Source organism: Lagopus leucura, unplaced genomic scaffold (assembly GCF_019238085.1).
Source record: "Lagopus leucura isolate 7727_CA_CO unplaced genomic scaffold, USGS_WTPT01 Super-Scaffold_100001, whole genome shotgun sequence".
Classification (NCBI taxonomy): domain Eukaryota; kingdom Metazoa; phylum Chordata; class Aves; order Galliformes; family Phasianidae; genus Lagopus; species Lagopus leucura.
This window is the reverse complement of record NW_024962262.1, coordinates 2,091,281-2,107,459: the sequence shown is the minus strand read 5'-3', so window position 1 is coordinate 2,107,459 and position 16,179 is coordinate 2,091,281. Positions and strand designations below refer to the sequence as shown.

At 42.2% G+C, this 16,179-nt stretch overlaps 1 protein-coding gene across 2 annotated transcripts in view; it reads left to right on the top strand.

Moving 5' to 3' along the window:
* Positions 1 to 13,835, top strand: part of CRYL1 (crystallin lambda 1) — a 54,628-nt gene extending 40,793 nt beyond the window's left edge. For both annotated transcript variants that reach the window (XM_042867091.1, XM_042867093.1), the window contains exons 7-8: positions 9,414 to 9,520; positions 11,532 to 13,835. In XM_042867091.1, the coding sequence (XP_042723025.1) occupies positions 9,414 to 9,520; positions 11,532 to 11,645 (221 nt within the window). In that variant the 3' untranslated portion in view covers positions 11,646 to 13,835. The remainder of the gene's footprint in view (positions 1 to 9,413; positions 9,521 to 11,531) is intronic.
* Positions 13,836 to 16,179: the final 2,344 nt, after the last annotated feature.

Genomic DNA, 16,179 nt, shown 5'->3' with positions numbered 1-16,179 from the left:
CCACTAACCTGCCATAGCATCCTCTGGAGGGTTCATCCATGTGCATGTGGTTCTGAAAGAGTAACTTGTTAAACAGCCTCAAATAAAACATAAAAACATTTAAAAAAAAAAAAATTAAATACCAAAAAAAATTAAATCAATTTTAGATATTGAATCATTCTTGGGAATCCTTTATCTACCATATTTTATATTTTATTTGGTGAACAAAATAATTGGTTGCATAGTTGCAACCTGGTAATTGTAGTCAATGGCTTTATGTCCAAGTAGAGGATGGTGATGAGTGGTGTCCCCCAGAGGGACTGTCTTGAAAGTGGTGTTCTTCCATTTCTTAATCAATGACATAGGCAGCGGGATTGAGAGTACTTCCCAGCAAGTTTGCTGGTGACACCAAGCCGAGTGGGGCAGGTGATACTGGCCCTGGAAAAGCTTGAGGAATGGGTCCTCATGAACCTAATGAAATTCAGCCAAGTGCAAGGAGTTGCTCTTGAGTCATGGTGATCCCAGATATGTGTACAGGCTGGGAGAATATTTTCTTCAGAGCAGCCCTGTGGAGGAGGGCTTGGGGGTCCTGGTGGACCAAAAGCTGGACATGAACCAGCAGAAAATTCTTGCAGCCTGGAAGGCCAACAACATCCTGGGCTTCATGAAAAGAGGGGTAACAGCAGGGAGAGAGTACCCCCTGCACTGCCCTTGTGAGCCCCAGCTGGAGCACTGTGACCAGGTTGGGGACCCCAAGCACTAGAAAAATGTGGAGCTGTTGGATTGAGTCCAGAGGAGGACCATGAAGATGCTCAGAGGGCTGAAGTACTTCTCCTATGAAGATGGGGTGAGGGAGCTGGGCTTGTTCAGCCTGGAGAAGAACAGGCTTTGGGGAGACCTCTTTGCAGTTTTCCAGTACTTATAAGTAGATTTTAATCAGGAGGGAGGCAGACGTTTTACACAGTCTGATAGTGATAGGACAAGGGGGAGTGGCTTTAAACTAAGAGAGGAGATTTGGATCAGATGTGGGGGAGATCTTTCACTGTGATATTGATGAGGCGCTGATGCAGGTTGCCCAGAGGAGCCATGGATACCCCATCCCTGGAGATGATCAAAGCCAGGTTGTATGAGACTCTGGGCAGCCTCAGCTCAGCTTTGCCCACAGCAGGGGATTGGAACTTGATGATCTTAGGCTAGGTCTCTTCCAACGCAAGCCATTCTATGATTCTTTCAATTAAAAATGACTCTCAAATAACTAGTACAGTTACTAACAAGGTGTTTTTTGTGTATACTCAGTAACTTTGATCCTGAAAAGTATTGCTTCACTCCCAGTCTGGCAACCAAATATTCTCTGAGTCTGGAGCTGCTCCTGTTTATGTGCTGGCAGTATGACTCAAGCTGTTGCTCTCATCAAAGACATTAAAAATTGTCAGCGTTGCTGATGTCAGGACACACAATGGCTTACGGTCATAGTTCTGTACCACTGCCAACTTCTTTGCCCAATATTGCTTCCCATAGTACAGAATAGTGGACCTCACTTGCCCAGGACAACTCTTTCTGATTCATTGTGGCAGTTAGTGTCTATTTTTGAGCAGTAGAGAGAAATGGAGGTAGGTACATCTTCTCTACTGCTATTAGCCTCCCCAACATCTTTACCTTTCTAGCCTTCCCACAGTCTTAAACTCACTGCTAATCATTGTGGGAAAGGTAGTAGGGATTCAAGAAGCGTGAGAGCTCCTGGAAGGCCAGGAAGACTTCCTTAAGTGTTGTGTGATGCTTTTGTTTGGTTTTGGATAAAAAATAATATTCCAAGGATTGATCTATTGATTTTTGAAGTCGTGTTCATGTGAGATGCCATACATCAGAATCTTCCCATGATCCTCTTTTGTGCTAATGCTGGGCTTCCTCCATGATAGTTCTTGTGTCCTTTCCTGCATATTCTTAACTAGTCTTAACAAAAGTTGTCATTTAGGCCACCTTATATTACCAATTAGTCCCTGCATGAGTAATAGAAATTTTGAATATATAGATGTGAGCCAGCAGTCTTCAACATGGAATAAAGTGACAATATCAAGTCATTAAAAGGAGCAGAAGCAGTAACTGTAGAACTAAATGGCAATAGGTATGAGGGCAGACTTTTTTTTTTTTTTTTTTTTTTTTAAAAAAAAGCACATTCAAATTACTTAACATTCTAATATTGATTGTTCGTTTAAACATAAATTAAATAAATTAAATGAGTGTTGATTTCATAGAATCAACGAATGGTTTGTGTTGAAGAGGACCGCAATGATCACTGAGTTTTAACCCCCCTGCTGTGTGCAGGGTCACCAGCCACTAGACCAGGCTGCCCAGAGCCACATCCAGCCTGGCCTTGAATGCCTCCAGGGATGGGGCATCCACAGCCTCCTTGGGCAACCTGTTCCACTGCATCACCACCCTCTGTGTGAAAAACTTCCTCCTGATATCTAAGCTAAACCTCCCGTCTCAGCTTAAAACCATCCCCCCCCCTTGTCCTATCACTGTCCACCCTCGTAAACAGCCGTTCCTCCTCCTGTTTATAAGCTTCCTTCAAGTACTGGAAGGCCACAATGAGGTCTACCAGGAGCCTTCTCTTCTCCAAGCTAAACAAGCCCAGTTTCCTCAACCTTTCTTCATAGGAGAGGTGCTCCAGCCCTCTGACCATCTTAGGGGCCTCCTCTGGACCCGCTCCAAGAGCTCCACATCCTTCCTGTACTGGGGGCCCCAGGCCTGGATGCAGTGCGGCAGATGGGGCCTCACAAAGCTGAGTAGAGGGGGACAATCACCTCCCTCTCCTGCTGGCCACCCCTTTTTTAATGCAGCCCGGTAAGCTGTCTTTTGACTTGTCATCTTACGGTTTCACATGGCAGTATCACAACAAAAGCTGTTAACTTCCTTTACAAGCAACAGCCGTAGAATTGAGTAGTGTCACTTGACCTGTTTACTTATTATGGGATTATGTCAGCAGACACAGTGTCCTTTTGCATGTGTGCCGATATAATTAAAATATAGTTTCATCCACATTTGTCACATAATCTTCGCAAACTTCACTCATTGACAGAAACTGTTTCCCCATGCCAAACTGTAAATATAGACAGAAACTGTTTCCCACTGCCTACCCGTAAGTATACTGAAGAGGGTCTGGCCTCAATGAGATTTTATCTCCTGGTTCTTGAATTGTCACTTTCTTTTAAACCACTGGAAAAAAATGAAAAATTATCTGTAAAAGCAGAAGCTAGGCCATAATCTATGGTGTTTCATATATCTGCAACGAAAATTCGTGTATACTTAATGATTGGCTGTTTTAGATCAGTTAATTTATTAGTGTGTTATTTAGTGAGCTATAATTGTAATTTAATCTTGGTCTAAACCTGCTAATACTTGCACAAGAGCTGGATAGAGGGAAGTTGAAGGATCTGTGTTGCTTTTTTTGCATCTTGCATTTATCAAAACACCATTCTAGGTTCATATTCTGCCTAGCCCTCATTGTGAAATTTGTGTAGTTGTCTACGGAATGAACAGAATGGAAGTGGGCATGGATTCACGGTCCTTAAAAGTACAGTTCTTTTGTACAAAAAGCACAAAGCATCAAAACAAAAGAGGGGGAATCATAAGCCATAACTGTAAGCAAGGAGATTTGTTTTCTCCCCTGACTTGACAAAACATAGCCAAGCATTTATCTTAATTACTGTAGACATATGTGCTGGCTAGTTCTAAAGTGTAGATTATTTTCATTGCCACATCCTTTGGAACAAACCAAGCTTTAATCCATTTCAGAAACTGTTGTGCTACAAGCAAGTAAGGAGAAGGTGCAAAATTCTGCAAGTTAAGGTAGTCAAATCAAAGAAAAGGAGGACTGCCTCTGTTTCTTCATTCAGACACATTCTTGTTTTATGTGGAATTACATGCAGATGGTTTTCTTCAAACCTACAACGCCTAGAAACATAATACCTCTTTCAGCAAAACAGAGTTTGGAACATCTTTACTTGGACATGCCCTAACCATGACAAATTCCTCCATGGTATTCCTGAAGTACACCTCTTCTGTTCTTATCTATAATCGTCTTCAGCCTTAACAAGTGCAACCACTTCTGAAATTTTACCTGCTAAAATCACCCCACCCCAGCCTTCTCAAGTTGTTGATGCTGTTGCGTCAGCAGCTTGACTATCTTTCCTTCTCTTTTTGAGTCACTGTGTATCTTCTGAATATGTTGTTCAAGTTCAGAGTAGTCAAGTTCATGCTTCTATCTTTTTTCTCTCGCAAATATTTCAGTGCCTTCCTGCCAGACTGGTTTACCAAGCTAATTTGCTCGCATCCTTCAGCCTTCATGCCTGTTGCCTTTCTTACAAAGAAGACTTAGCATGCAATAAGCTGTTACTCGAAGATACTTACATGTAATAATGCTTGAACAAACCTACCTTTTATATTGTCAGGTATAACCTTCTTTTTTCCTATTAATCCCATTGCCTTGGTATTTAGGACCCCACCTCTGAGGAGGACTTCTAAGAGCAGCAAAGTATTTTTTGCATGCTTCTAAACTAAATGCCTGTCGAGAGTTCCTTTTCCTTTCTCAGTGTCCCGTTCATCTTGATGATGCAACTAGAGGCATTTCACTAATACCCATGTTTGTACCACACCAGTGGAAGTCCTTCAGGTGAGCACTTGAAAACCAGCAGTGGATCTTATTCTTCCTATGTAGTTGGTATAAAAGAGGCTTGCATTTCCTCTTGGGCAAGATAGATATGGGCAACTGAGAATGAACATCCTCCTCTAGCTTGTGATAACCTGTTCTTGTAAATACACTGTACAGTCAAAAAATGTTGGGTGGAACAGGGATGTACCCCTTTTCATTTCTGTAATCTATACCTACTGCTCCTTTAAACACTTTGTTATTCACTCCTCTTCTTCCCCTCTTCAACACAGTTCCCACATGTGGTGGGATGAATATTCAGGGAACTCCTGCCCTCCCTGGGGGTATTTCTGTTCTGTGGTTATGGTTCTCAGGTGTCTGCTGCAAAATGTCTGCCTTCTCCCGCAGCCCCTTTTCTCCAACATGGATGAGGTGAGTGTAAAAGGAAGAGAGAGGTTTAGACAGAGGAATGGCAAGCCATGTGGGCAAGTGGAAAGTATTGCTATCCCTGTGCTGTAAGTTGCTTATCCTTTTTTGTTGGAGATGCAATTTTTTTTCCTGGCTGAAGATGGGACACAGCACTAGGTGCATGGAAAGCTGGTGGCCTCATGTGCCATCTTTCTCCTGTTTTTCCAGCTTCCAGGTGCACCAGTTTTTGTCTCATACTGCTTATTGAGTCTAATTCATCAAGCTAAAAGTGTTACCTGGGGAGTATCAACAAGGATTAAAGTTAGAGGGATTCTGTAGTACTTGTTCTCCATCTTCTTGTCCCCCATTTTCTTGTCCCTGTGCTCCAGTCAAGTGCTTTTCTCATCCACCTTTGTTTACAGCCCTGACCTTTGAAGAAACTCGTAAGTCTGAAGGCCTGGAGTCAAATATTTGTCTTTTTGAGTTTGCAGTTGCAAAGCAAAGTGACTTTTCCAACAGTATTTTCCATTGTTCAAGTGCCTTCTTAAAGCTAGTAGCATAGGGTTGATCTTTACTTGCATCAGGTCACACATTGCGTTGCTCCACTGAGATTTTGCACTGGGAGTGCAAGGTAGCTACTTTGAAATCTGTTTGTTTGTTTGTTTGCCTCTGAGTGAAATCATGAATGTATTCTAACTTTCAGTGTTTCCTTCTCCTAAGACTGAAAGCTGCTTGCACAGAGCATTCACCCCTGTTTGGCATGTGGTGTTCATGCCTTGCTTGTAGCAACGATGTTGAGATGAACTGTAGTGTTGCCGCTCTTCTCTACATCCATAACATTTTGGTTTTATAGCTTTTCTTATTTTGATGGCTTTGCATAAGGCTTCTTTTCATTCCTACATTGCATGCAATGAGTGAATTGTATTAACCAACCTGCATTTGGCATGTCTGTGTTGCCTTGGTGAGATGCACCCACCCAGAAGCTGTTGCGATTCGTTCAAGCTGCAGATGAGTTGCCAGGAGCTCGATTTGTAAGATTAGCTGGCTGAGTGAACTTCTGAATGCCATCTCAAGCACAGGAGTTCACATCCACCGGGTAAGCGAATCAGCCAAGTCCAAAGATTCCTCTACCCAAGCTATTAAGGTTCTTTCCTTAAACTGAGGCTCCTGAAATACAGAGACTTCTCACCTGCCTTCTCCTGACTACACTAGAATCAGAAATTCTCAGATCTATAGTGTTACTGCCAGGCTTACCTGGTGATTGTGAGCATGTTTCTATTAGCCTGAGGAAAGTTACTGATCCCAAACTTTTCAGCACTGGTCTAGGTGTCATTTATCTGTGTCAGCTGTTTAAGCACCAGAATAACTGGTAATTGACACTGCTTCATTTACCATTCCTTCAATTACTAATTGCTTGTGTGGATTTGCTTGAATTGCTGTATTTGACTGAATCCATTTCTTCTTTTCTGGTAATTTGCAAGTGAGTTTGCAAAGTGTCCACATAGTTCTGCACTCCAGCCTCAGCAATTTCTACTTCTGTATCTGGGAACTTTCTATAGTGTTGCATGATATGGGGGCAAATGTTTTGCTCAAACTCTTCAAAATTAGAAGAAAAAGCTCACATGAACAAGGTAGAATGTAGATACTACCTTCCTGTGGTTGGTGCATGAGTGTCATCTAGAATATCCCTGTAGGTTGTTCCAGATTGGCTGCAGGTGCAAGTCTGTGAACCCAGTTGTTAGGAGGTAACAGACCAGCCCTTTACACTAGTGGCAGGACATGGCAGTATTCCTAGAAGTAGGGGTCCTTTGCAGAGTTTTTAGGCAGGAGGATGATCTCTGCTTATTCTCTCAATGGAAGAGATAGAATTGGATCATGGCAGTTCTGCAGTTAATGCTTCTCTTCCCAAATGTTTCTGACGCTTCCATCAGTGGTATTTTGGAGCCCACTAGACAACTTGAATGTTTCTGGCTACGTATCAATCAAGATAACTGAACAAAATACAAAGTTTCCAGGTAACTAGTGCACTGATACACCTATATGACTAGATAGCCTCTTTTTTTCTTTTCTTTTTCTGCTAGAGAAAGCCAAAACATGCCAGAGCGTGTTGGAGGAACAAATGTGCCCCTTGGGTGGATAACACAAGGAAATAGATTGACAAAATGCTGACAGGAATGCTCTTGGCACGAGACATGAGTTCAAGCTACTTAAGAAGGCTGCTCTTTTTCTCAGTTTCCTTCTTTCTGATACTGTTTCTAATCCATTTTTTAAAAAGGGTTCAGTACTCTCAAATCTTTCCTGGTTACTCTCAAGCAATGGATGTGTTCTCCCAGCTGTTATAATGTCAGTGCCCATTTCCTAATGAAATTGTCTGTCTTTTGAAAGTTCTTCCACCAATTGGTCCAGAAACAACCGTGTTCTCCATAATCTTACTGACCTCAGAAGCCATTTGGAATGTGTGTACTTCAGCACTTTCAGGCTATGAGGTATGCTGAGCACTACAAGTGTTAAATAGTTTATGATTCATGGTTACCAGTAGTTGGAGGTTTCTTTCCTTCATCCACCTTCAAGCTCAATCATTTAGGGTTAGGCAGGTGTGACTTTTATGGTATTCATATCACAAATTATTGCATTCCAGGGAACTGTCTGCAAGCTGTTTGGGAAAGAGAGTACTTAATGACTTGGCCTAGGATACATTCTGTCATGTGGTACTCTCTTAGTTTTTCCTTTGTTTTGTGGTTGGATAAGACCATGGTGAGTTTAAGCTCATGCTTCTCAGTTCATACAATCTCCTGAGCCCTCGTATGGTTGGTGACCATCACTACTTTGTCTTCAATAGCTTTGTCTTTGCTTTGATAGTTAGATAACAGTGAGAATGAAGGGCAAAAATTCTTCTGTCTCTGAGGTTCTCAGAAAAGGAGGATAATCACAAGGTTCTACAGGATATTCAGAGCTTCCCCTCTCAAGTTTAGTGTTTTCACTGGGATAATGGTTCCACGCCACATCCTTACCTCTAAATAGGAGATTTGCTAACTACACTAAGCTGGGTGGTGCAGTTGATGCACGAAGAAAGGGATGCCATCCAGGGGGACCTGGAAAAGCTTGAAAATTGGGTTCTCATGAACCTAATGAAATTCAACAAGGCTAAGTGTTGCACTTTGGTCAGGACAATCCCAGATATGTGTGCAGGCTGGAAGAACAATTTGAGAGCAGCCCTGTGGAGAAGGGCTTGAGGGTTCTGGTGGATGAAAAGCTGGGCATGAGCCAGCAGTGTGCACTTGCAGCCCAGAAGGCCAACTGCATCCTGGGCTACATGAGGAGAGAGGGAGCCAGCAGGGAGAGGGAAGGGATTATCCTCCTTTGCCCTGCCCTTGTGAGGCCCCAGCAAGTGTACCACATCCAGGCTTGGGGTTTCCTGCACGAGACAAATGCAGAGCTGTTGAATTGGGTCTGGAGGAGGGTACTGAAGAAGTTCAGAGAGCTGGAGCATCTTTCCTGTGAAAACGGGTTGAGGCAGCAGGGCTTGTTCAGCCTGGAGAAGAGAAGGCTCTGGGCAGACTTCATTGCAGCTTTCCAGTACTTGAAGAGAGCTTATGAACAGTGGGGGGACCAGCTTTTTACACAGTCTGGTAGTGATAGGACAAGGGGGAATGGATTTAAACTAAAAGAGAGGGTGGTTAGGTTAGGTGTTCTGATATAATTTCCTTGTCAAATTAGCCAGCTTTATGGCAAAATGTGTTTGCTCCACTTTGTCAGGTGGATCACAATTTCCCCTAGCATTGCCTTCACTGACCTTCAGAGATAGTCCTGTTATCATAAAAGCCAAATCCCTGCGGTCATCCACAGTTGCACAACAAAGTACTGATCTGCAAGAATCTGTCTATTCTTCCTCAAACTTTGTTCCTTCGCTGGAGACCACCATATGGTGATTTCCTTGCCTTTGACTCTTTCCCCTCGAGCTTTGTTGCAAGGTCACTAAATAAAACCCATAAGAGGGATGCTTCAAATGATACAATGCATACCAAGCAGAAGAGGAGAGGTGAGAGCACTCCTTGTGTGCACTAGCTGGGGAGGCTTTCTGGTCTAAGGTAACAAAGCACAAGTATAACCACTGTTAGGTACTGCACCCCTCACCAGCATTGCCTGTTGGTGTGTAGCGTTTATTGGTTTTGTAGTGAAGATGTATCTTAAGTGATTATTCCATGAACCTTAATGAAAATGCAGCAGATAGAACCCATTTTTCCTTGGTGGTAATGAGCTGACTTAGGCATAAGAGCTCACCTTTTCTGGATTCTAAGTTAAGACAAAGCTTAAGCACAGGTAGTTTTGCACACTGTATTTAAAGTAGGAATTTCTGATCATTTCATTCTTATTTTAGGTATTTCAAATTATTGTGAAAGATACCGTGAAGGTATGAAACTTGTTCTAAACACCTTCGGACCGGTTCCAGAATTTTCAGGTGAAATTGAGCAGAAGATCAGTCAGGTAAATATAGAGCCAATAAATGCAATGGCATTCACAACAAAGAACGTTAGCTTATACATATGTATAATTTCAATTTACTGTTAGAGGTATCTGTACTCTGTTTCTTGTTTGAATGTGCACCTTGAGCGAGAAGATCAGTACAAAATGTATGATTATCTGAGTCCCTTTTCAGAGCACTTTGAAATACATCAAAGGAATATGATCAGGTGAGTAACGTTATTACTAGCCAGAGGAGTCAGCTTTAAACAGCTGTGGGTTACAGACATTAAATCTCTCACACAATTTCTTGTCATGTCTGTGCTACGTCCTTTGTCATTACATGCAAAACTCCAAGTTTCTCTTCTTATACAATAGCCTTCCTCCCTTTGTCTTCCTCCTACTCATCTTGCTGCATAAACCCTGTAGTTTTCTTCCTCCAGCTGTTCTGTTGTTCTTTGTGTAGTTAAAAACTAGATCTCTGGTCTGTAACGCATACAAAGGCATGTTTACCTCAAGCATGTGAGCAGTCCTGTAAGATAGCTTATATGCACAAAGATAAGATGTGTTTTAAGTGCTATGCTGTATTGGCACCCAGTTTGTCTTTCAAGTTTCAAACCTAACAACTTGTTTATACTCACCATGCAAGATATTATGTGCATCCATAGAAAGTAGCTAAAGTATTGCCATTTCCTTATTCTACATTTTCATAGTTGTCTTTTTTAATACTTTGCTAAAGAACATGGATGTGTAATGAATTGATCTTGATTAAATGTCACAGATTAATTCCCTATATGCAGTCACTCTGGAACATAGCATTTTTCTGCCTTTTTATATTAATGCAGCTTCAACATCTGCTATGTTAAAAGGGAAAGAGTGTTTTTTGTGCTCAAACAACATAGTCTGCTTATAACAATCAACAACTGAGAGTTGTCACAAGTAGAAGCTTTTGATTGGGATGAAACAGTTTGGGTTTCTTTATGGAATACAAGATTCCACTTCAGTATCTGTCTTTGTTTCTGCATTTGTTTCTGTGTCTGTTATCTAAAGTCATCAGCACCAAAGATGGGTTTGCAAGAATCTTCTCACAAGAGTAGAACATCTCTTACCTTATTCTTTTGTCTCTCCCACTGATTTTTCCTGGAGTGACTGCAGCTTGCCAGGCATTGGGAGCAGCACCAAGTTTTCTTCAGCTTCTCAGCACTTAACCTTTAAACCTAAGACCTCGGTTGCTGTTTTGACCAAGATGACCTTATGATCTCTATCTCCATTTTTTCTTGGGAAGAAAATCTGTTACCAATGTTCTAGCTGGCCTCCATTTAATGCCTCTTGTTCTTATTTCAATGATAGCAGGTACATCTGGGCAGCTTTGTTTATGCACTCAGAAACAGGGTTGGTTTTTCACCCATTTAGTTACAAATGTTGTTACCCACTGGTTTGTTCAGGCTTTTATCTTCAGATCCTGAAATAGTGCTCTAATTTCTCTCCCTCATTTTCCAATTAAAAACTAAAATCATAATTCTGGGTTTGTTACAACTCTTCCCCTGCCATTAAATTGCAACAGGCACTCCTAAAATAAATGTTTGCAACAAACATGGTATTCATCATTACATTTATTAGGAGCCAGAAGAGAAGCCACAGCCTTGAACACGCATACATGGATTTGGCTTAGAGCACGTATTTAGCCACATAAAAGGCCAGGTGGCCTCCTTCCTACTTCATAAAGGGTTGTTGTCAAAAAGATGAGACAGTGGCTGTGTGGGCTAAACGGGGAAAAGAAGCTGATGCACCAGTGTTTCTGTAGGCACCTTCACTGCAGCCTTCAGATCAACCTTCTCCAACAGGAGCACTTTTCCCATGTCTGTTGACTGATCTTCAGTCAGACATGAGGAATTAGTGGCCTATTGCTTTTGATAGATTACATTGCACTTTGTGTTGAACGTTACTGCATCTGATGATTCCTGAGAGCAGGAAAACAATCCTGCTTACTACTCACAAAGTAAGTTCTGATTCTCTCTTAAATTTTCTATTTCAGGCGATGTCTGAAAAAGTTCCAGCTGTTCCAAAAAACCTCGGTGCCAGAAGAGAGTGGAGAGATGACTGTCTCATTGGTCTTGCCAAACTGAAGAAACAAATGAAATCTAACTGAGGGACAGCCTGTCTTACAGGACAGACCAAACGAAGAGTGGTTCTTCGTAAAATGTGGAGATTTTTGGTCGTGCAGAAGAGACCAAATGTGCAAGCAGTGATGTGCACAAGTGTAGAGACAAATGAAATATTTGGTCCAAATTTGTCGTGACATAATTAACAAATAACTGGAAACAGCTGTTAGAAGTTCAGTTAAAACTGTATCAGATCATTATATATATATGCATTGGATGTGTAAGCACTAGGTAGCGTTAGCAATATTAATACTGTGCAATGCTGGAACGCAATCATATTTTAAATAACACATTTTTCAGCTTGCTTTGAAATTCAGCACTTGAACAATTATTTGCTTATGCAGGGATCTGGAATTGGCAAACATCAGCTGTTTGTCACTGGAGAAAATGAGCCCTCACTACCAATCGGAGTGGCAGTGAGGTTAATTAGTAAAGCACTGACTGCAGATAGGAGGTTGTGCTAAGCAGAGAGCAGGTTTTTTGACCAGTGAGCTGAGACCTCAGCAGCACTAAGGGTCACTTCAGATTAGCTCTGTAACCATTCCACAGTGCAGGGGAGAGAATTGTCATCCCTGGCAGCGTTCAAGGCCAGGTTGGATGGGGCCCTGGGCAGCCTGATCTGGTGGTGGCAGCCCTGCCCGTTGCAGGGGGTTGGAGCTCGATGATCCTTAAGGTCCCTTCCAACCTAAGTCAGTGATTCAGTGATTACTCCTTCTTCCCCCCCTTTGGTGCTTCTGTACTAGTGTGATGACCTGAATGTGAGTAAATGGATCCATTCTCATCCCTTCCCCCTGGTTCAGTAAGACTGACCAGACACCCGCTTGGTTCTTCACACAATGCACTTTGATACCCCTTTGAGTCTTTGCCCTAACTCGAGTCAGGGGGTTGGTGCTGTCGTAGGCATTGCTGCGCAGACGTGCTCTAGGAGGCTTGCCTGTGAGAAATAAAGTAATTTGATTAAAAGCTATTTTGGGAGTTTATAGAGTATAATGGATTTGTCTAGGCTTTCCCAAGCAACTCTACAACCTTATTAATTGTCTTGGGAAATCACCTCTGTGTTCCTTGTGTCATTATCAGAAGCAATGATTGTTTACTTAGGACTCCTCTGTAGACCCCAAGTATCTGATACTTTGCTGCAGAGAGAGAAAGATGCAGTGGCTTAGATGTAGCACTTTAGCCTTATTGCTGTCCCTCCCTCTAGGAGGAGGCACAGTGGCTGTGTAAGGATGGAATGTATACCTGAAAGCAGCAGTATCTCCGGCAGCTGCACTGGTATGCTTCAGTCCACGTCAAGGTTGTCTTACAAATGTACGTACCATGTAATACAGCTGGATTTTGAACTTAGCTGGCACGTTGGGGCATTATTGTTATGCAGATAATAAGAATAAAATGTAGCAGTGCATTGCACCCGCACTGCTTGAGTTCAGCATTTCTGACTTTGTGCCAGCAGGTCATGTAACTTGTGATACAGCACAGATTCTGAAACGCTAAGCACTCGTTTCAATGAAATGCTCAGGGGCATTTCAAGGCTTGTTCTTTACGGAAGGTGCAGACACAGAAACATGTTACTGCAGCTCAGTTAGTTACGGTGCTGAGCAGCAAGAATGTCTGCAGGAACACACCAGTGCTGCCTCTGTGTGATGACAACGAGCGAGACCTGAGATAAGTTGCGTTCCCTGATGCATGTGGTAGGCTGAGAGCACATCTGTCTGTTCAGCATGGGATGGGGGTGTGACGGTGACTTGAGATTGTCCTACATTAATTTATGATTTGTGAAGAGAAAGGAGGATTTTGAACTCAGTTCTATCCCAAAATTGAATTAAAATTGTCAGGTTTCTTCTATTGCTTTTCATTGCCACAGTGACTGGCTCAATCCTCATTAACCATCTGAAGTTGGGGAGGTCAGCGCCCACACTTGGTGCCCTATTAAGCAATAGTGAATTAATTTTGGGAATGATTTCCTCGTATTATGTATGTTTTTGTATTTTGGGCTGTAGATGATTCCAATTACTTTCAAGATCGAACCTGTTTCGTTAAGAGCATATGGCATTGTCATAATTAATTAGCTCACATTACTTGTGTTGATTCTGAGATATTTTAAAACCTGATTGTGTCTTGAAAGATTTGCTTCCATTTTTATTATTGCTTATGAATAAAAGCTTTTAATGAGAAAGGTACTAAATTCTGTGATCCTTTCTGATACTCCGCTGGTAGAATGAATCTACATGTTCTGAAACCAGTGCCCTGGGAAGATAAGTTGTGGGAGTAAATGGTGAGAATCAACATGCACCCTCCTACGGTTCTTGAGTGGTGACCACTGGCTGCAGATTCCCTTGTTGCAAGGGAGTGGTTTTCTGTCTGAGACAAAGCTTTGGGAAGGCACAGGAATGTGCCAGACCAATGGTGTGTGGTGTCCCAGCCCCTCGGTGGGTCAGGTGCACGCAGAGCTCGCCTTGGAGCACCGCATCCCAGGTGGGGTCACAGCTACAGGTCAAGGGAGAGGCTTGGAGAAACATGTGTTTTAGCTGACATTTGCTTGGGATTTGAAGCACGCCAAATTATTAGTTGATAAATGCGACAACAACTGGAAAACATAAGGAAGAGTTGATTTGAGTTGAGGTCGACCTGGCTTTCCTCTTCCAAGAGCTTGTACCCTATGCACAATGAATCCCTCCCAGTCCGCAGGAGAACAGACTGCGCTCCCTTCCAGCCTCAGCTATCTGGATTCCAAGTTTCCTTTGATTTTGGCCTATGTTATGTCAGAAATGTTACTATGGCTTAAGTCAGCTAATTCCAGAGAGTGCATATCGATTAGTTCAAATGATCACATATTGAGGGTTTTATAACTTAAATTAAATTCTAAATGACAGAATAGTTTGAATGGATTTTTTTTCATGCATTTTCCTTGCAAGCTAAACAAGAGGTCATTACGTTGGTGCAACTTTTTGTAGGAACTTCCTGTAGAATATTTGGACCCCCCAGCAGTGCCAGGGTCACTGCAGCCAGTGAGGGATAAATGCAGCATTCATGTTTGGCAGCATCCCCCCTCCCTGGGGCTGCCCAGGGCAGATTCCACCTCTTTGCAGAGGCAGAAGGATGCCGTGGGAGTTCTTCACAAGGTTTGCTCTCAGGGTTTGAATTGGCTTTTTGGGATGCAGAACCCCAGCTCTTAGTCCTGCTAAAAGCCTTTTTCTTCTCCCTTGATTTTAGCTCTTCATTCTTGTCTTCTCCCTCCTCTCTGTCCTCTCTCTTCTTTTCCCTTTTCACTCTTGGTTCCTTACAATCCATCACTGACTACTCCCAGAGTATTTAGCTGATAACCTGCAAGGAACTGCTAATAGGTCTGTGCAATTGGTCTACTAATTGGATGCAGAAGAATCCCTTCTGGGGAGCAACTTGTCAGCAAATTGCTTGTGAGATATGAATCCTGATTCTGTTAAATTAATTGGCTTAATTGCTTTCGAATTCATGTTACTCCTTTTATCCCATTATTTTTTCCTCAGATGCAATAGACTTGCTGTGATAGGTTGCACCTGGTGTGTTAAGAGAACTTTTAACACCAGTAGTCCCAGAAAGTTGCAGAACTGCTCCAGCCATTGTCATATATGTATTCTATTTGATTATCAGCTGAAGAAGCAAGGTTCAAGCAATTCTTCTATGGTAAATCATGGGATATTTTGGAAGAATTCATCATGGGGCTTGTTTTTTACGTGACCACCTCTTTTTAAACCCTGTGTTATGTTTAGTCATTACACCTATAATGACTTTTTGAAAAACTGTCTTTCTTGCACTGTGTTCTTCATTTCTTATTTATTCATTTTCTTGTTCAGTGTGTTTTACGACCTCACTGCTTCTTTCTGAAGTGCAGTACAATGTGCTCATATCAAAGCCTTTGATTTAACACTGTTAGGAAATTACAGCAGAGCTTTTGTGTAAGATGAGGAAGAAAAGGCAGATACAGGGAGATACCTGCACCTGTACCTGTCCATTGGAGGAAACCCAGCTCCTCCTACTCTTCTGAATGTTGTGGAAGTGTTTTGCATGTGGTGAAATGGGAGCAAGAAGCTATTTCTGTAGTTATTCTTCTCTTGAGTACTGATGATAGTTTGAAAGTTAGCATGAGACCATTTTGTGCCTGTTGTATTATCAAATTGGGATGGTATTAAGAGATAACACAATGGACAACAACTTTGGGACAAAAATCAATCATGTTTCAATTGGGAAGCAGGATAGTGCTGAACTAAAAGCAGGATAAAATAAAAAAATATATATTGGTTTGAGACAATGATGCGATTGTGAGTTTCCAAAAGGCAGATGTGATATGCATCAAGTGCTTCTACAGTTACAGGTCAGGCTTACATTGCCACAGCATGGAGTCTATGGATTTGTAGAATGGCTTGGGTTGAAAGAATTCTCTCAGTCTGTACATATATGAGATTGCCTTCACCCCAGTGCAACCCTTTGCACTTGGTCTTGTTAAACCTCATTCAGTTCACTTGGGCCCACTTTTCAAGCCCGTGC